Genomic DNA, 21,594 nt, shown 5'->3' with positions numbered 1-21,594 from the left:
TATTGAATTCAATTTCTCTGTCAGATCTGTGATTTGCAAATATTTTCTCTGAGTGCATGCTTTGTCTTTTTATCCTCCTAAGTGCGTCTTTCTCACTACAGAAGTTTCATTTTGGTGAAGTTTAGTTCATTAACTTCATGGATTTTGCTTTTGGTGTTGCATTTAAGAGCTGATTATACAACCCACAATTTTCTCCTAAGTTTTAATAATTTTAGATTTGGGAGATAGTTCTATGATTCCTTTAAAGTTATTTTTGTTTGTTTGTTTTTGTTTTTTTGAGACAGAGTCTCGCCCTGTCACCCAGGCTGGAGAGAAATGGCACCATCTTGGCTCACTGCAACCTCTGCCTCCCAGGTTCAAGTAATTCTCCTGCCTCAGCCTCCCAGGTAGCTGGGGCAACAGGCGTACGCTACCACGCCTGGCTATTTTTTGTATTTTTAGTTAATATTTATATTAGGTGTTAGGTATAGATGGAGGTTAATTTTTTGGCATGTGGTTGTCCAGGGTCATTTGTTGAAAAGATTATTTCTACATTGAATTGTCTTGGTACTTCAGTCAAAAATCAATCATATTTGTATGGGTTTGTTTCTAGACTCTACTCTGGTCATGTCTGCCTTTTTTCTCTTACCACCCTGTCTTGATTACTTCACTTATATAGTAGTTATTGCAATCAAACAGTGCGAGGCCCCCAACTTCATTATATTCCTCCTAAATTGTTTCTGCCATTTTAATTTGTTAGATCCTTTCTAGGCCTATAAGCTACGTAACTTTAAGCCAGGTAATATATGGACATGGACAGTTTGTTTTCTCTAGATACTTTTTACCTAATTACGAAGCCATGACATAAACCCAAAATTGAGTAGTAACAAGAATGTCATCTTATATGATACAGATAATAATGTTGTAAAAGGAGTATAGGATAGAGAAATCTCAGTGGACTGACATGGTCCTGAAGACTGTGTGAAGGAAGTGGAAACTGAACTTGGCCTTGAAGAGTAGAGGGGATTTGGGTAGTGGAAAGACATCTGGCCAGAGGGAATATATGTAAAGATGAAAATATGCCATATATTCTGTGACTCGGTTCCAGCTATTGGTTAATAGTTTGAATATCAGGTTAAGGAGGCATAATCGAGGTGATTGGTGGTGGTGACAACAGCCAGTTAAGGTGATTGAGCAGTGTTACAAATGAGATAATGAAAGTGAAATTGTTTCCAAGTATGCTGCCAGCTAAGCCAGTTGGATCTCTAATGTGATCTGAGAATAGATAAAATCCTAGAAGAGTGGTAGTAAATTTAAAAATGAAGTTAACTAAAAGCACAACATAAATATTCTCCCAAATAGCTCTAAGACTACTAACCATCACTTCTGCACCAAAGTAGCCAGAATTGTCTTGCTTGAAGCAGCTATAGATATTCTCCACTATCTTAACAGAGTTATATCCTTAAGACTGAAGTTCACCATGAGGCTTCCCTGAGTGCAGGTCTGAAGGACAGCTAGATAATCAAAGCTTACTTTATAAAGGGGAAAAAGACTGGATCTCATGAGTCCTAGCCAGGTCCAACTGAGTTCTGGGGACCATAACCTGAGCACTGATGATACATAAATATTAACAGGGAAGTTTTAGGTGATAGGAATAGAAGAAAAAAGCACCATGTTAGGGGCAGGAAAGAGCGACTATTAGCTGTAAATGGGAAAAATAGAGAAAGGAAAGAAAAACACAAAGAAAACTGTGCCACTATCAATGAGAAAAAGTGAAGTCAGACCACAGAATATTTTGAGGGAGAATGATTAGTTTTAAGTGGACTGTGATTAAACAGATAGAGGAATACTGTAAATAGAGGCAGCATAATACAATAACAACATGCACCTCAGAGTCCAGCTACCTGTGCTGGAGTCTGATTCTGCCACTTCCTATGATCTTGAATGAGTTTCTTAAACTTTTCTATGTTTTGATTTCCTTCTCTGTGAAATAAAGGGATACAATCGCATACTTAGCCTTATGGGGTAAATGCTTAAAGCAGTTCTAGCAGAAAGTAAGCACTAGGTAAGTGTTAATTGTTTTGTTTTCTATTGCTACTAGTCTTCCTAAGGAGTTATAGCTAATGTACATGAACATTTTCAAGACCTGGACAACGGCAGAATTACAGACCTGTATCATTGCAATAAAGGTTGTCATTGAATCCAACCTAAATGGGTGAATTCGGAGTCACTTTTAAGTATTTTGCATTGAACAAATATTCTGTCTTTCACTTTGTCATTTCTTTCTTTTGACTACCCTATTATCCTATTTTATGTGTTTCCTCTTAGAGCTTGATCTTGAAATCTGCATTAAGGTAAAACTTCCACTGAAAATGTACAAATGTAGTCTTAGTTCCAGATTTGATTTAAGCCACCTCATAGATCTAACCCTTTTCCTGTCCTGAGCTTGGCATCCCACCATAGATTCATTTTCTCACAGCCTCATTTCTTCCTAAGTTATCTAAGCTTCCCTAGTGTTTTTTTTTAGCTTGCTTTTAGTGTTCATTGTAGCATAACATATAAATAAAGAATAATTCAGGGTGCTTCTGAATACTTTTTAAAAACTTATTTTGAAGAAATTATAAACACACCAGAAATTGTAGATGATATGGAGCAACCCCATGTTTTCATCATGAGATTCCTTCGGTGGTAATAACTTTTAGTGCATTATCAAAACCAGGAAATTGGTATTGGCACAATACACCTAACTAGACTACAGACCTTACTTTGATTTCAGCAGTTGTTGCAGGCACTCATTTGGGGGAGAGGAGTTGTGTGTGGTATGTAGTAATTGTGGTGATGGCTTTGTGCATGAATCTATGGCACTTTGACATATGTATAACCACCAGCACACTCAAGGTACAGAACCATTCCATCACCACAAAGAAATTCTCTCATCTTACGACTACTTGTGTAGCACTTCACTAATGCACTGGCTCAGCTCTTTCCTATGACCCAACTCCAGAGTAGTTAACAATCATTGATCTCGTTTAGGCCTTCTGATGTATTTCACCTTCTGTCTTTCAGGATAATTGCTATAAGAGCTAAAACTATTTTTTTTTTTATTTGGGGAGCACTCTTGTAGTCCTAATCATATTCACAAAATGCCTTTCATAGCACTTATATAAGAACTGTAAGAAAAATGTATTTTCTTAAAAATATATGATTGCCATTCTATAAAGACATATCCACACGTATGTTTATTACAGCACTATTTACAATAGCAAAGACTTGGAAACAACCCAAATGCCCATCAATGATAGACTGGATAAAGAAAATGTGACACATATATACATCAAGGGAAACTATGCAGCCATAAAAAAGAATGAGTTCATGTCCTTTGCAGGGACATGTATGAAGCTGGAAGCCATCGTTCTCAGCAGACTAACACAGGAACAGAAAACCAGACACCACATGTTCTCACTCATAAGTGGGAGTTGAACAGTGAGAACACGTGGACACAGGGAGGGGAACCTCACACACTGGGGCCTGTTGGGGGTGGGGGGAAAGGGAATGGAAAGCATTAGGACAAATACCTAATGCAGGCGGAGCTTAAAACCTAGATGACAGGTTGATCGGTGCAGCAGATCACCATGGCAAATATATACCTATTTTACAAACCTGCATGTTCTGCACATACATCCCAGAACTTAGAGAAAATTTTTAAAAAATATTATATGATTGAATGAGTTTGAAAACTTCAGTCTGATGTGTATTTAATAATTTGGGGTTATTTTGGAACACTACATTGAGATCTAATGGCTTCTAAACAAACTGACTTACTAAAAAAAATTTAATGGACACCTACTACTTACAAAATGCCTGGTTATGGGAAATTATTTTCAGATTTTTTTATTATAATGCTTTTCTGTTGATTGAATACGTGTAACTTTTTTTTTTTTTTTTTTTTTTTACTTTGTAAAACATGTACCTGTAGAAGACTAGAAATAATGAAAATTAACCTTTTTACACACTTCAAATCCTAGTCAACAAACTTTCTTCCCCAGGGACAATCACTGTATTTATTTTTTGAGTGTTCTTCCAGAGATATTTCATACATATTCAAGCCTAAGGGTATGCAGAACCTTTTAACTGCAGTGGTTCTGAGCCTGCATTTTTGTTTAATGTTGTGCTTTAGAGATTGCATTGATAAGGAACACTGAGATCTGCTTCTTATTTTATATTGGAAGCCTAGGATTTCATTGTGTGGATGTACAACTAGAAGGCCTCTCATCTGGTATATGGTAGTTGGGAATTGTAAAAAGCGATCTCTGAGCATTTCATTGTGACTGTATTTTCCAGCTTTTTTTTTTTTTTTTTTTTTTTTTAATTAGGCCAAAGCTTTTTCATTGGATGTGGAGTCCACTGACAGGTGTTCAGTGTTCTCTTTCTTGCTCAGACTATACTCACAATGCATTATCTGTAACTTCCATTTAGAGTTTCTGTAGCTGATATGAGAAATTAGACCCTTAAGAAACAATCTTAGGGCAAAACCCTTAAGGTTTTTACTGTTTACTGTTTGCCTTAGTGTTTCCAGTTGTCTTAGCCATACCCAATTCAATAGCACCTTCCTTTCAGTAGTTCGCTTGTATTGATTCTTCAGTTGTGGTAACAAACACATCTTACCCTTGATAAACATACCCCATCATAGGAGCAAAAATGTATGGGCTTATTAGTGGTATACTGCTAGTCAAAATATTTAATGTGCCTAAGCATCTGTTAATTTTACTCAGGAAGCCAAGGATATTGGTTAATTATGTGAGTCAGTTAAATAAATAGATTAATTAGTGCTTCTTGTGTTTTATAATTTTAGGTAACCATTTAGCAGGCATTTAAGTTGTTTCTGGCATTTTGCCTCCTACAGTGATTCAATAAATATGCTTAATCATTTTATCTGTACGTGGGCTTTTTTAAAAAAAACACCTTAAAATGGAATTACTATGTCTAAGGAGATAGTCACTTTTTAATTTTAGTACATTTTGCCAAAAGAAATCTTAAATATTTTATTACCTAATCTTTCATGTTTAACTGTAGTAAAGTATGATATATAAACTCTTTCTCTCAAAATTAACCAGTTTTATGTCTCCCTTTACTTCAAATTGATTTGTAGAGAGGAAAAACTGTGTTCATATGAATCATAAAACATGTTAATGGGATTCGAGAAGCACTGAGTCATAGAATTCCAGACATCTCACACATAGATGACTCACTTTCTGTGTTGTTTTGCTGTGTGTGTGGTTTATCTGGTGCAGTATGTTTCTCAATTTGACTAAATCTGATCATATTTAAACACTCTAGGAAGCTTGCTGTGTTAATGAGTAACACTGAAAAGCCTAGGCAAAGGATCTTTTCTTTAAAAAATGACTAAATTAGTACTCATCTTTGCATGTGTCCTGTTACTTTAGTGATCCTGAGTTAGCCCTTTCAACACTCGTTTGTTGAATAATTTCTGTGCAGAGCATTCTGTTTCCTTGGGTGATATATAATGGAATAAAAAACAAGGTCTTGTAATTGTGGTTAGAGAAAGAACTCAGCTTATTGAACAATTTAACATTATTGGCACTATATCAACCTCCTTTTACTGGAACACCTGTTACTATTTTAAGGGCAAAAGTAATATTAAAATTATAGGAAGAAATGTTTGAAGAGACCAATGATAATTATATGTTACATACATTTTCCTTCACCCCCCACCCAGCCAGATAGGATCTTGCACTGTTGCCCAGGCTGGAGTGCAATGGCATGGCCTTAGCTCACAGCAGCCTCAATCTCCTGGACTCAAGCCATCCTCCTAGCTACTCGGCAGGTGCATGACACCAGCTAATTTATTTACTTGGTTTTTTGTAGAGAGAAAGTCTCACTATGTTGCCCAGGCTGATGTAGAACTCCTAGCCTCAAATGATCCTCCTGCCTCAGCCTCTGAAATGTTAAGATATGCCTTTATAATAACGTCATATGCTACAGCTAAGCCTTTTTTGGATTGCCTATAGATATTTAATCCCTTTTTTGCCTAGCAAGCAGGTTTTTACTTTAATTCTTGATGGTCCAACTATTTTTTTCTTAAAGTAATTAATGGATTCCCAAACTAGAAAATTATTACAAAATGAAGTAAAAAGTTTTTCATTTGTTTAAATCTTGAAAACTGTAGTAGTATTCTAATATGGTAAGAGGCCCCACAGTATAGCACCTACTTTAAATATGTTTATTTCTCTTAATAGCCTGAAAGTCAGTGGTCCAAGCTGGTGGGGCAGCTCTTTTCTGTAAGATTGTTTACTCCAGATCTTATTGCTTGACAGCATGCTAATAATGTTGGCTTGTGTTTACATGGTCAAAGGAGCTTAGTTTCACATGTGCCTTCCAGCCTGTGGGAAGTGGGAAACAATTAGCCCACTTCTATAGTAGTAGTCTTTTAAGTTGAAGATGACTTGGAAGTTGTGCTGCCCATTATTAATTTCCACTCACATACCAATGGTCCACACTAAGTAACAACTTCAAGGGAGGCTAGGAAATGTATTCTCTCACTGGGTGGCTAAGTGACCAGCTGAAATTTTATTCCTGTGGACAAAGAGAAGAACATAGTGGAAAACAACTAACAATTTGTCACAAAAGCCTTAATCAAAAATGAAGGATGTAAATTTCAGTATTTCTCAATAGTTTTTTCAAATGCAGCCAACTCAGTAATACTCTGTTTCAACTTTGGATTGGTTATTTATGAATTAAAAATCCTTGAATTTGACATTACTCTAAAACCTTGTATATTGAACTGGAGAACACTGTTGTTTTCTGGGAGGAGATCCATGAAACATGCATTAGAGGTAGCTTCTTTTCCTGGAGCGGGATTTTGAGGAGTATGTATTTTTTATATTGAAACAGACATGAATATATTTTGGAGATGAAAGTAAAACTGGCAGGACTGTCAAGAAAAAACTTTAAATTGCTTTAAAGTATAATGTCAAATCCCCAGAAATGTTTTCTTTTTTTGTCCTTAAGGGTACTCTTATGGAAACACTTTGATAAGCAAATCTTTGGGGTTGTTAAGGTTTATTTTATTCAATTAGGTTATTTTATTCAATTAGGTTAATTATACTGTAAAACTGCAGAAATATACTGACAAAAAGAAAAGATTAGTATGAAGTAAAGTTTTCCTGTATATATCAGCAGCACAAGCATCTTTATTCAAAGAAGCTATTTCTTTGTCATTTTAGATTTTTATTTTTATTCTTTGCTGCACTTCATACCACTGCTTTAAGGTCAAATATTTCTTTTCAGGCTTTTGTCTTAGCAAGGAAATATCCTGTGTTTTTGCTTTGTTTTTCGTTTGTTTGTTTTTAATAGATACCAAGTCCTGCTCTGTTACCCAGGTTAGAGTTCAGTGGTGCAGCCATGGCTCACTGCAGCCTCATTCACTTGCAGGCTCAAGTGATTCTCCTAGCTGGAACTGTATGTGCATGCTACCATGCCTGGCTAATTGTTAAAAAACATTTTTGTAGAGATAAGGTCTTACTGTGTTGCCCAGGCTGGTCACACCCCCCCCCCCCTTTTTTTTTTTTCCAATTGGGACTTACAGACTGGGCTAGAGTTATAGAAGTAATAAGTTGATAGTTAATAATGGCTTGGGATGGGGGGTTGTTGTGGTGGTTATTTAAACTATTATTAAAATTAACCTTATTTTAAAACTTATTTCCCACCTTATTGTCACAGGACAATGAAAAGCGAACCCCATTGCACGCTGCAGCTTATCTTGGAGATGCAGAAATCATTGAACTTCTTATTTTATCTGGTATGGTAACCTCTGAGTAATAACACATTATGTATATTTCTGTTATTCTTAATGTTTCTCAATCATAATTGACTACTTACTGCATGACCTGGTTGTTCATATTTGTTTTATAAGCTGAAACTTATTTTTGTATTTATTCTATACTGATCACATATCTTTTTCTGGGTGTGTAGAGTACATTAAAGAACAAAACAAAGATTGCTGCCCTCTTGGAGCTTATACTCTGATAAAGAAAAACAAGCAATGAAAGTGAATTTTATAGTATATTAAATGATGATAAGTGCTTTGAAAAAATGAAAAGATAGATTAGGATAATGGGGGTGGGATAAGCACTATATATAGGGTATTTGTTTTTCTGGTTTGTTTTGTTTTGTTTTGTTTTTGAGATGGAGTTTCACTCTATCACCAGACTGGGCGCTATCTCAACTCACTGCAACCTCCAACTCCCTGGTTCAAGTGATTCTCCTGCCTCAGCCTCCCGAGTAGCTGAGATTTACAGGCACACGCCACCATGCCCAGCTAATTTTTGTATTTTTAGTAGAGACTGGGTTTTACCATGATGGCCAGGATGGTCTCAATTTCCTGACCTTGTGATCTGCCCGCCTCGGCCTCAAAAAGTGCTGGGATTACAGGTGTGAGCCATAGCACCCGGCCTATATCAGGTGTTATATAGAGCAGTTATAATAGGCCTCATTGAGCACAGAATTATAGAAGATGGTTGCAGTTCTCCCAGGGGGAGGTAATGGTGGCTTATACCAAGTACAACAGTGGAGACAGTAAGAAATAATCTCCTAGTGGATGTATTTTGAAGGCAATGCCAGGAAGATTTCTGTGTTCAAATAGGTTTTATCTAACCCCACTTGAGGGCATGTAAAAATTTTTGTAGTCAATTATACTCCTTTAATATTTTTTCTAAACTATTACAATATGAAGTAATACTAGAACTCTCTGTGATAGAATAGCTCCTATTGTGGTCAGACTACCTACAGTCCCAAAAAAGGCAAGCAGACAGTATTTAGAAATACTTGTGTTATAGCCAGGTGATTGTAATGTTATTTATTGGGAAAGAATGTATGTCATTGGTTTGAGCCTGTGTTGCCAAATCACACAAATGTATGCATAATGAAATTGGTTACGTAGTAGTATTCCTTTGATATTCTGTGGAAAGGAATGCTCAAAGGGAGAGATTTTGTGTGAAGATTTCATTAAATAGTAGCCCAAACAGAGTTTTGCCATTACAAATTCTTAAAAATTTTAAAGTCAGTTTAATTTTTAAAAAATGCCTTATTTCTGTAACATTTCATAATCATATAAAATTAAATATGGTTAAATATGGACCTGGCTTATATTTTGTTGATTTCTTTATGAATAATTTCACTGCTGATGTTATTCCCTGAAGATGCTTTTCCTCGTTAATTTTCAGCTAAGATTTACTCAAGATAAGAACTGAGTAGGTTGAAAAAAATTATTTCTTTTAATAATATAAATTAATTTGACATGAGTTTATGGAATTTTCCACACAAACATTGTACAAGAAACAGTTTAGGACTTTAGATAAGAAGTCTGCTGCTACATTTTTTATTTTAACACAGAATTCTGATTATTTTTGTTTTGTCATAAAGATTATTTTATATGATTCCACATGGAGGGTTTTTTTTTTTTTCCTTTTTCATTTTTACACCTAGGAGAAGCTTTTCAAATGCTCAAAGTTGACTTAATCCCTTCCTTTTAAAAATGAATGTTTGCAACAAGGATTCTTAGTTACTTATAGAAGGTTGACTTCCTGATTTGTGTAAGTAAGATGAGCTTTATCATGAGCATGATACTATCTAGATGTCAGCTTTGAAATAAGTGTTTGAGAGAATGCTTAGTTTCTTCTGAATAATCCAAGCACAAATCATGTATAAAACTAACCATTGTACTTAATATAAAAAGTTATTTCAACTCACCTTTGAAAAAAATACCCTTTTTTTCCTTTGAGATGGAGCCTTTTGCTCTGTTGTCCAGGCTGGAGTGTAGTGGCACAGTCCTGGCTCACTGCAACCTCCCGGGTTCAAGCGGTTCTCCTGCCTCAGCCTCGAGTAGCTGGGACTACATGCCTGGCTAATTTTTGTATTTTTAGTAAAGCTGGGGTTTCACCATGTTGGCCAGGCTGATCTTGAACTCCTGGCCATAGGTGATCCTCCTTCCTTGGCTTCCCAAAGTGATGGGATTACAGGTGTGAGCCATTGTGCCCAGCAGAAAAAATACTTACAATATTTTGTCAGTTTTAAGAGATAATATAGTTCATGTAGCTATTTACAAAGGAAAAATACAATTTTAGATGAATTTAGTTCTTTTCAGTTCTGAATAAAAAAATTAACTTTTTACATTGGCCTCAGAGCTGTACATTGTCTCCCCACCCCAGATTTTTTCTGACTTCAATTTCTGCTACTCTTTTTGTTGCTCTGCTCTAACCTCACTGGCCGCCTTATACCTCTGGGTCTTTGCGCCTTGTTTCCTTAGCCTTAAACCTTCTTCCTCAGCAGCTTACACCTTGAACCTTTTCATGTCCTTGCTCAGACGTCGCCTCATCAACGAGATCTTACTTGGTCACTACCACCTAATCCCCACTCCTGTGTTATCTTTTTTTCTAGTGCTTATTGTTATCTGACATCCTTTTTAAATTATTTGTTTACTGTCATTTTCTCTCCTCCAGAATGCAAACTCCAAGAAGGCTGGTGATTAGTCTGCTTTGCTTTCCTGGCATATTTATTTGTAGTGCCTAGGATGGTGATTATAACAATATAAGTTTAGGCTGTGTCTTCTTTTCTGAAATTTGTTTACATTTTGTTCTGTTTCTCAAGTCTTTAATAGAAATGAGAATGGGAAAGGTGGGGATGAGTAGGAGTTAGGGGTTGAAGGGTAAGTGGAAAGGGAAAAAAGATGAAGATGAATGATGTGTCTCCTGTGAGTACAACTCAGGTTCTCCCTTAGACTTTTTTTCTCTTTAGACTTATCAACCTCTAATTTAAGAAAAATAAAACAAAAACTTACTTGAGTTTGGAGTAAAATTAGCTGGAGTAAAATCCAAGACTAAATTTCTATTGAACTAGAACCTTAGTTTTCTATTAACAAACAACAAAAAATAAAGAAATAAACCAGGCTTTGTGTTACCATGAAAGACACTACAGATAATGTGAATGGCACAATCTCTTGCCAAGCAGATTTGGATGCAGTCCTGACCTTACCTCTTAATACCTCCATGATCTTTTGAAGTTTATTTTCTCTCTGAGCCTCAACTTCTTCATCTTAAAAAAAAAAAAAAAAAGGGAATAATATAAATTTTATAGGCTTGAAGAAGCAAATGAGATTATGTCATTAAGATACCTAGAAAAGTCCCTGGCATATAGTATTCAAAATTATGGCTATTATTTTTTTAAGCAACACTTCTCTTTTTTACTTTCACTTTTTTGGTTCTGCCAAATAAATAAATTCCTTGATGTCAGGAATTATCTTCTTTGTGACTTTTAGATATGCTTTCTTAAAAATTCTCCCCTGTCAGTTTTGAAGTTCAGTTATTACATTCTGAAATGTTAAAAAGGAAGGTATGACTTACCTACTGGAGAGATATGAAAAAGAATTTATTTCCACAATCTTGAAAGACAAAGGTTGAAAAAAATAGACTCCATATACTCTGGAGAAATGTATTCATATGTTTTAAATTCTGGAATCAAGAAACAACCTTTAAAGCTTTATATGATATAAATACCTTCCTGAACAGGGTAGGTATTTGCTCCCCTCAGCAAATTAGGAAGGGCTCATATAATTTATGGATAACAGAGTTCTAACAAGAAGATAGATAGTAATCAGGGTGTGTACCTAACCTATGAAAGTTGACACTATAGAAAATAACTGCCATAGCCTCTTATAAAAATACCCTTTGGCGTAATTCAAGAAGGAACCAGGAGAGGTTTGTTTTGTTGTTGTTGTTTGTTTGTTTTGAGACAGAGTCTCCCTCAGTTACCCAGGCTGGTGTACAGTGGCATGATCTCAGCTCACTGCAACTTCTGCCTACCAAGTACAAGTGATTCTCTTGTCTCAGCTTGCCAAGTAGCCGGAGTTACAGGGATGTACAAAGGCCCAGATGGTTTTTGTATTTTTAGTAGAGATGGGGTTTCACCATGTTGGGCAAACTGGTCTCAAACTCCTGAACTCAGGTGATCCACCCACCTCAGCCACTAAAAGTGCTGGGATTACAGGCGTGAGCCACTACACTCAATCCAGGAGAGATTTTGAAATCTGAACCAGAAATCTGATCAGGAAGGAATTTTGGTTGGTGGATATTTCTTCAGTCATTCATGTTATATCCATTTTAAATTCCCATTAACTCTTTAAATTAAAAGGTGATCAGCCGGGTACTGTGGTTCACGCCTATAATCCCACATTTTGGGAGGCTGAGGCATGCGGTCACCTGAGGACAGGAGTTCGAGACCAGCCTGGCCAACATGGTGAAACCCTATTTATATGAAAAATACAGAATTAGCCAGACATAGTGGTGGGCACCTGTAGTTCCGGCTGCTTGAGAGGCTGAGGCAGGAGGATCTCTTGAACTCAGGAGATGTAGGTTACAGTGAGCAGAGATTGTGCCACTGTACTCTATCCTGGGCGACAGAGCGAGATTCCATCTCAAAAAAAAGTTGATTAAGACAGTTTTATAGAAGATATACTACACATTTTAGAAGTCAAGTATAAGCTAACTGGTAAATCCTTAGTCAATATAAGCTAACTGGTAAAATCTATTTCCAGAGAATAGTAGGTTAGTACTACTACTTAGATTTCCAGAATAGTAGAGTAGTAAAAGACTAATCGTATCCAAATTTTAGTTTAGAATGAATAGCAGAAGAAAAGTCTTCAGACAGTATATAGTACATAGACTTATAAGGGTCCGTAGAGATGCTCCAGGAGTTCTGCTTAAATTTGGTTTGAATGCCATTGTTGCTGAGGCCCAAGTTAAATTTACTGATACCCATAACCCTGATTTTAAACTCTGTATCCACTAAAAAGCCTTATAATGAATTTATGGTAAGTTGAGTTATAAATTAGAATTGAAACTAGATATTTGATCTGGTCAATTCTCTAGGTTAAGATAAGAAAAAATACATGAAGAGAAATATAGTCAATAAAATTAGACTAATTTGTTTATAGTTAGTAATGAAAATTTAGTGTAGGAGTGTACACTTCATGTTAATTAACAATACCACATTATAATAGTAGGTAGGTATACTCTTAAAGAAGTAAATTAAGCAATATGAAATAAACATTTATATAAAAGTCATGTAAAATACAGTTGCATTATGGAAAAATCATTGCTTTAGTAAGAACATATAATAAAATCAGTTACTATAATTTTTTATTTTAAAAACTACAATGATATAGCAAGAGTTCTGTGTTCTCTAAATATATTTCTCTAATATGTAAAAATGTAAAAAGATTGAGATTACTTTTCAGAGTCATTTTCTTCTATGTTTATATTTCAGGTTTTGATTATGTCTGACATGTTATGATTAAAAATTCAGAAATAAGGCCATTTATGTTTTCTTCAATTTGTTTTACTCTTTTGTTGCCTTGGCCGTTTGAGTGATGTGGAAAACCATTGGAGAGTTCTGTTTGGGGTGGAATGACATGCTCTGACTTCTGTTTTTAAAGATTCATTCTCTGGCGTTGACTTCAAATTCTTGAGTATTTAAGTCATGTTTATCCTACTTTATGTTATTTCTAGGTTTTTATCTTCAGTAGTTTTCCTTTTTTTCCCCAACTCGGCTAGCTCTCATAGTATCTTTACATTGTCTTATCTCTTCTTACTTGTAACTTTTCATTAAGGTCTCTTCTTCAGAGCCTAAATTCAGTGAAATTGAGTATGTAGAGTAGCTCATGAATTCATTCTCTTATTTTTTGGGATTTTTTTCCAACTGTATTTCTCCTAGTTTACTCTACTTTATATATTTTCGTCCTAGTCCTGTGCTGGATGCTTTCAGATTCTTGCATATTTTTGAGGGATATGCCTCTTTTTACAACAGAAAGGAAGGGGGAGAAAATGAGCATCTGTTAGGTTTGTTTCTTCAAATAACTCTCAAACCACATGTGTCTGTCTGTCTGTCTGTCTTTCTTTCTTTTTTATTTAACTTGTATTTTAAGTTCAGGGGTACATGCACAGATTTATTATATAGGTAAACTTGTGTCATGGGGGTTTGTTGTACAGATTATTTTATCATCTATGTATTAAGCCTAGTACCCATTAGTTATTTTTGCTGAACCTCTCCCTCTCCCACCATCCACCCTCTGATAGGCCCCAGTATCTGTTGTATCCCTCTATGTCTCCATATGTTCTCATCATTTAGTTTCCTTTTTTTGTTGATGTACCACAGGTAGTTGGGCTGGCTCAGCAGCTTCTTAGATCAGTGGATTCTTAGGTAGTAATCTGCTGGTGACTGGCTGTTCCTCTCCCTCATCTCCAGCTGGGTGAAAATTAATCAAGATGCCTGCTTTGTCTGTTCTTTAGCACTGCTCCACTTTGTTGTTATGCAGTGTGAGGTTAAGAGTTCTGTAGGGGCTTTTCCTGTGAATTACCCAGACGACTCTGGATCGTCTAAAAGATTTTTAGGGATTTTAAGACAAAGCAGAGAGAAAGCAACAAATGGGACACACACTCAAACATGACCTTTTAGAGGACTCGGTAACCTTCCCAAGATCTGAAGAAGCTTCACTTGACTCAGTGTCCTTCAGTTTGGTACATATTTCTCTAATATTGATAGAAATAATTCAGAGTTTGGTGTGTGGTTGCAACTGTCTCCATATTGTATTGAAGATGGTATCTCTTCTCATTTTCTCTTATATTTTGGTGACTTCTTTTAGAGTAAAATTACTCACTTTCTTTAACTTACAGTCCAGAATTAAAATCATTGGAAACCAAATATTTGTACATGATAAAACTGTAAGATTTATGGATGAGAGGTATAATTTTCGGCATGGTACCTGTAATCAGACAAGTGAATACATCCGTAGAATCTATAGTAATACTAGAGTCCACTGGAATTAATGTTATCATTATTATGGAATGGGGTGAAATAGTAGCAAATACTGAGTGCTTATTACATTTCAAATACTGTTAAATTTAGCCATTTCATTAACCTCATTTTATCCTAAATTTGTGAAGGTATTACTATAAGGAAACTAAGGCATTTAGCTTTTAAACTTTCAAAGTTTTTGTATTGCTAGTAAAAGCTAGAGCCAGAATTCAGATCCAGGCAATCTAACTACAGAATCTCTGTTCTTAATCCTGCCATAATCAGAATCTTTCTTTTTTCTTCCCACCATAATGCCCACCCTCCTCCCCCTGCTACCTACTTAGCTTTTAGTAAAATTTACATGTGAAGTCACTTTTATTGAAGAATTTATTTATTGAATAAGGACTATTTTCTGGCCACTGAGGTGTAGATATTTTGTTTGGGAGCTTATTCACTTAATGCTTGCATTGAAAACCATATGGTTAGCAGTACTTAAAACTTCAGACTGCCTCCAGCACATATTAAGTCCTTGAGTTACTGCATTGTGGAAGGCATTTGTCAAAAACTATACTATCCTTAATAGAAAACACCATTCTGATTTTCCTGGCATTATGAGTGAAACCTAAAGTATATGTCTCTTCTTTTTACTGCAGTGCTCGTGTATTAGTTTGCTGGGGCTGCTGTAACAAAGTACTACGAACTGGGTGGCTTAAACAGAAATGTATATACTCAGAGTTCTAGAGGCTACAAGTCTGAGATCAAGGTGCTGTCAGGATTGGTTCCTTTGGAAGGCTGTGAGTGAAGGATCTGTTCAGGGTATCTATCTCTGGCTTGTAAAATGTCTGTCTTTTCCCTTTATTTTTCCTCTGTCCATGACTTTTTTCAGATTTCTTGTAAGGACACCAGTCATACTGTACTAGTGTCTACCCTAATGACCTCATTTTAGTTACCTCTATAAAGATCCTTTCTCTAATTAAAGTTATGTTCTGAGGTGCCAGGGGTTAGATGAACATATAAATTTTGGGAGTGACACAATTCAACCCACAATAGCTGGTGTCCACAACACTCTTAAAAGATGCAGTGCAGGCCAGATCCCAGCACTTTGAGAGGCCAAGACGGGGTGGATCACTGAGGTCAGGAGATAGAGACACCATCCTGGCTAACACAGTGAAACCTCATCTCTACTTTAAAAAAAAAAACTTTGAGATCGGAAAAAGGTAGCTGAGCTTGGTGGCACACTCCTGTAGTCCCAGCTACTCAGGAGGCTGAGGCAGGGGAATTATGTGAACCTGAGAGGTGGAAGTTGCTGTGAGCCGAGATTACACCACTGCAGCTCCAGCCTAGGTGATAGAGGGAGACTCCATCTGGGAGGGGAGGGGGGAAGGAAGATAACAATGTGGCAGCTATTCTTTTCAGTATTATAGTTGGAAAAGTGGAAATGTAATTGGTGTCTACTTCGAGCCTGAAAACAGAATTTGAAGCTTTTGCCACTGCACTCACTGTTAGGCACCCAAAGAAAAGCATTATTTCCAGTTTGGGAAGAGGGATGAAAGTACATGGCTTCTGGCCCAGCTCACTGGTTATGGACTATCTCCTCTGTGATTTAGGAGCATAGAAGAAAACAATTCTCTGCAAATAGTTTGGAAAATGATTTGTGAGACTATTTATGACTATTACAAACATGTATGAAATTAGCAATAACTTTAATAGTACCTACTGTCAAGTTCTTAGCCAAGATCAGAGATTGGCTAACTTTATCTGTAAAGGGCCAGATACTATTTGCAGGCCATACGGACTCTGGCAACTACTCAACTCTTTTGTTGTAATGAAAACTACATATTTAATATTTAAATTGAATGGACGTGGCTGTGTTCCAGTAAAACTTTACAAGTTAGGTCGCTTGCAGCTTGTGGGTGGTAGTTTGAAGACCCCTAACCTAGAGTATAAAGATACTACCTCATCTACTTAATGTTAAAATAGAGTGAGGTGTCTTAGTCCTTTTGGGCTGCCATAACAGAATATCACAGACCGAGTGACTTACAAATTTTTCTCAGTTCTGGGGTCTGGGAAGATCGTGATGCCAGAAGATTTGGTATCTGGTGAGGGCCAGCTTCTTATTCATAGCCAGCAGTCTTTTTTAGTATAACCTCATACAGCTATACTAAGAGGGAGCTCTCTTGGGCCACTTGTATAAGGGCATTAATCCCATTCACTTCCCTCAAGACTTAATTACCTCACAAAGGACCTCACTTCCTAATACCATGACATTGGGGTTGGGATTTTAACATAAATTTTGGAGGAATGCAAACATTCAGACCATTCAAGGTTAATAAGTATGAAATAATTTATTCTATTCCAAATAGGTTAGAATGTTATAACTGGAAATGGATCATAAGAATGATTTAGCACAATTCTTTATTTTACAGGTTCAGTTGACCCTTGAACAATGTGGAGGTTAGGGGCACTGACTCCCTCAACCCTAACCCCAGAGGAACTTTGAATATAACCTGGGCTCCCTAAAAACTCTACTAATAGCTTAATGTTGACCAAAAGCCTTACTAATAGCATAAACAGTTGATTAACACATATTTTATATATCATATGTATTATATACTGTATTCTTGCAATAAAATGAAAATATTAAGAAAATCATAAAACATATTTACTGTGTATTAAATGGAAGCAGATCATCATAAACATCTTCATCCTCGTCATCTTCACATTGAATAAGGTGAGGAAGAAGAGGCGGGCTTGCTGTTTCGGGTTGCAGAGATGGAAGACAATCTACGTATAAGTGGACATCTGCAGTTTGAAGCAGTGTTGTTTAAGGGTCAGCTGTAATTGAGGTTCAGAAATCAAAGAATTGGCAGAACTTAGTGACCAATTAGATTAGGAGAAAATAAGTGAGTTACTTATCTTGCAGAATGAGATGTTGAGTCAAATGGGATACTCCTAATGAAGTTGCTGACTATAGAATGCTGCAGAAACACAGTGCCCTTTGTTTAAATCTGGAGCCCATCCTTACCCCCTCCCATCCATACATATTCATATTCATATCTACCTCCCCCTCCCCTCACCTCACTACATACACAGCATAGGAGGCAGGAATTATGATTAGGAAAAGGAAGATCCAGGCCCCAGGAAACAGTTCCAGGTCACATAGCCAAGTGGTTATAGAGCTATTGTGAGATCACAGATCTCTCCTGCTCCAGTGTTCCTTCCACTAACCCTTAACTGTGTCTTTACAAGGTCAGACCTCTCTCCAGCTGCATTGCTGTCTAGAGCCCTAGACTAATGTAAGTAAGTAAATCAGGTTGTTTTTGTTTTTTAATTTATGGTTTGTCTCCAAATAGCTAGACATTTAGTTCTAGATATCTTGCCTTAAGAAACCTTTTCTTTTACAAAACTATTGTTTTCAGAGTGCACTTTCTATGGGTGAATTATTACATGAAAAGATTGGGTGACAGGAAACTAATTAGCTGGATTTTTCTATATAATCTAACTGTGGTATGAAATGGATACAAGCTGTTTAGGTGATCCTGCAGTTGATTTTTAGTTGTTTGTGTTATTTATTGCATATAATATCAGAAACTCAATCACATCTCTACTCTAGAAAGGTGAATCTGAATTCAAATATATGTGTGAGTATAAGTTCTGGCTGCTTATTTATCTGAACAGGAAGTTCAGTTGGTATACATGGATTTGTGAGGGACAAGGAAAGACATGTAAAGAAAATACTGATTATACAGTTGGACATAACCATTTTGAATTTAATGAGATGTGCTTCTGGCACGTAAGTTTTCTGTAAATATTGGTTTATACTACTCACTGATTATTTCTTCCTTAAATTGCTATGTGTATTGTCTTTTGTTTCTTAGCAGTGCTTTTTCACACCACAGGTTCTGCCGGTAACCTAACTTCAACAAATGACATGGGACTGCTATTTTATAATCTTATCTTAATGATTAGGAAATAGTAAAGAAAGAATCTTTTCTTGGTTACTTAAGGTCATTCTTATAAACCACAAATACTGTCTTCTGCCATGTAGAGAGCATGTGATTAAGCCACCAGAGGCTGTTAACATTTGATTTTATTTCTCTCTACAAAGACTGATTCTGTTTTAAGTGAGTATGATTTCTTCCTTCATCCCCTGCACCTCCATCCTCATTGTTAGCTGTTGTGGCTGTAATACTCCAACTAGCCGTTGAACTAGTTAACTATATTCTGGAAATGTCTTTTCCATTTCTAGAATGAATTTGTAGTTTAATGTGTATATGAATATAAAGATAACTTGAGTGTTCTTTGTAGAACAGAACTCTGTTTACCTTTAGACAGCCCCCTGACATGAGCTCTGGGAATCTGAACCATCTGAAGTGTGTGGCTATGTTTGTGGCTTTTACACAATTTTTCATTTTATAGGACCGCAGCCAACTGCTGCTCTTGTAGTGTACATTACTGTGTCATATTTCATATGTTTATATTGTAAATGACATATTAGTTAACTAATGTGGGTGGGGGAATATTGATTCATTGATGCCCTCAGATATATCCCTGATTTCTCATATAGTTGACCTTTATTTTCCAAGGAATTAAAATATTTGATTAGGCTCATGGAAGAAATGCGTGATTTAATGAAAGAGTATGATGCCATTGTATTAGTCTTTCTGAAGATAAAAGTATATTTGGAATCAAAAGAAGCCAAATTTTTAATCAAATTAGTAACAAGTTAACTGTGATATATCCTCAGTCAGCCATTGGGAATTCTTTTTTGTAATTATGTGTTTTCATAAATAAATTTTGTTATTACAAGTAAAGAGAAAGACTAATTATTGTAACTTAAAATGACACAGTAAGACCAGCAGCATTTTTTACTTTAGTCTCCCAAATACACCATTAAATCTTCATGAAGTTGTATGTTTAATAACCCATCTCCAAAAGAAAGAAAAAACCATCTTCACTGTATTCCTAGTTACTTTTCTATTTTTTTCTTTGTACCTGAAACCAACCAAATTCTTGGAATATTTTCTGTGACTATTCCTTTTCTTCTCCCTTAAATATATTTCAGTTTTGTTTAAAAATTAGTAAATATGTACATATTTAAAGGTACAATATAAAGTTGCATTGCTACTCTAGTACCTGCCATATGCCCAGTTTTCAATGTGCCCCCCCACCAACACAAAAGTGTATAAGCGCCCCATCTCATTAATATTAATATCTCATAAATCCTATAGGATTTCTTTATGCATATTAAGCAAATATAGTAGCGCCCCCTTTTGAGGAGGTATGTTTCAAGACCCTCAAGTAGATCCCTGAAACCTCAGATAGTACTGGACCCTATATACCATGCACAAGTTTATTTTTCCCTCAGCAGAATTTATCTTAGCAACCTCAGCATGATGATGATGATGATGATTATTATTATTATTACTGAGAACTTACACCTTTTCGCTTAAAGGAAGCATTTTACTGCTTTTTAGCATATTCGAATTTCTGGCATCACTACTCTTGCACCTTGGGGCCATTATTAAGTAATGTAAGGGTTACTTGAACACAAGCATTGTGATACCATGATAGTCAATCTGATAATCAAGAAGGTCCAGTAAGGAAAGGGTGGATGGCATATGCAAGATATGTTGGACAAAGGGATGATTCACGTCCTGGGTGGATGGAGCAGGATGGTGCCATATTTCATCATGTTACTCAGAACAGTAAGCAATATGAAATTTACGAATTATTTATTTCTGGAATTTTCCATTTAATATGTGACTGGGTAACATACTGTGAAAAGGGAAACAAGGGAGAACCATTTTGTGATAAGATAAAAATGCTTATCACTTCCTTATTCTACATAAAAGTAAAGCATATTAGTTATACAATTACTGCCTTTTTACTTTTTGTTCTCAGATCTTCATCAGCACAGAGAGAGTCTCCTCAGTTCTTTGTGACAGCCACCTTCTATCTGCCTTTTTTGAGACAGATTCTCACTGTGTTGCCCAGGCTGGAGTGAATGGCGCATTTTCATCTCACTGCAACCTCTTCCTCCTAGGTTTAAGCGATTCTTGCCCCAGCCTCCCAGGTAGCTGGGATTACAGGCATGTGCCACCACGCCTGACTAATATTTGTATTTTTAATAGAAACAGGGTTTCACCATGTTGGCCAGGCTTGTCTTGAACTCATGATTTCAAGCAGTCTGTCCACCTCAGCCTCTCCAAAGTGCTAGGATCACAGCCATGAGCCCCCGTGCCCTTCTATTCTCCTGCTAATTAATACCTTGAATCAGACTTCTCAGCATCCCTCATGAGACCTCATTTCTTCTTTGCCTTTGTTGATTCAGTATGCTGTCTATACTGGTGTCTGTGTTGATACCCTTTGGTCCTTACTGCCAGAGCTTTCCTTTCTACTGTGTGTGGATATGTATGTGCAGGTAAATATAGACCTGTAGAGAGAGGCACACTGCTTAAAGACAACCATTGAAGTCCTAAGCACATAAGTGGGAAAACGAAAGACACTAGCTTCTGTATCACTCCTTCACTATCTCTAGCGTTCCAGCTTCCAGCTGGCAAACATTTCCAGTGTGTGTACTTTCTACATTCTGTCTTCTACCCAAAACAAATGTTGGCATTACTATGATTAGGCAATCTGTGTTTTAACCATCTTGGGTTTCACAGTGCCTGGCAGATAGTTGCCCAAATGTTTATTGCATGATATGTGATGCTCTCTGGATAGTTCTTTATTTTGCTTATCTCCTTT

General features: G+C 36.3%; 1 protein-coding gene across 15 annotated transcripts in view; it reads left to right on the top strand.

Annotated features, from left to right (window-relative positions):
• The window catches only part of ANKRD28 (ankyrin repeat domain 28), a 198,113-nt gene that overhangs the window by 93,004 nt on the left and 83,515 nt on the right, over window positions 1-21,594 (top strand). For all 15 annotated transcript variants that reach the window (XR_004262917.1, XR_004262928.1, XM_032258975.1 and 12 more), the window contains one exon: window positions 7,720-7,798. Coding sequence is in view for 11 of the 15 variants with exons in the window: in XM_032258975.1 (XP_032114866.1) it covers window positions 7,720-7,798 (79 nt within the window). In the remaining 4 variants the exon portion in view is untranslated. The remainder of the gene's footprint in view (window positions 1-7,719; window positions 7,799-21,594) is intronic.

This window comes from Sapajus apella, unplaced genomic scaffold (assembly GCF_009761245.1).
Source record: "Sapajus apella isolate SASKATOON/1434 unplaced genomic scaffold, GSC_monkey_1.0 scaffold4, whole genome shotgun sequence".
Taxonomy (NCBI): domain Eukaryota; kingdom Metazoa; phylum Chordata; class Mammalia; order Primates; family Cebidae; genus Sapajus; species Sapajus apella.
The sequence above is the reverse complement of the archived record's forward strand: the minus strand, read 5'-3'. Positions and strand labels throughout refer to the sequence as shown.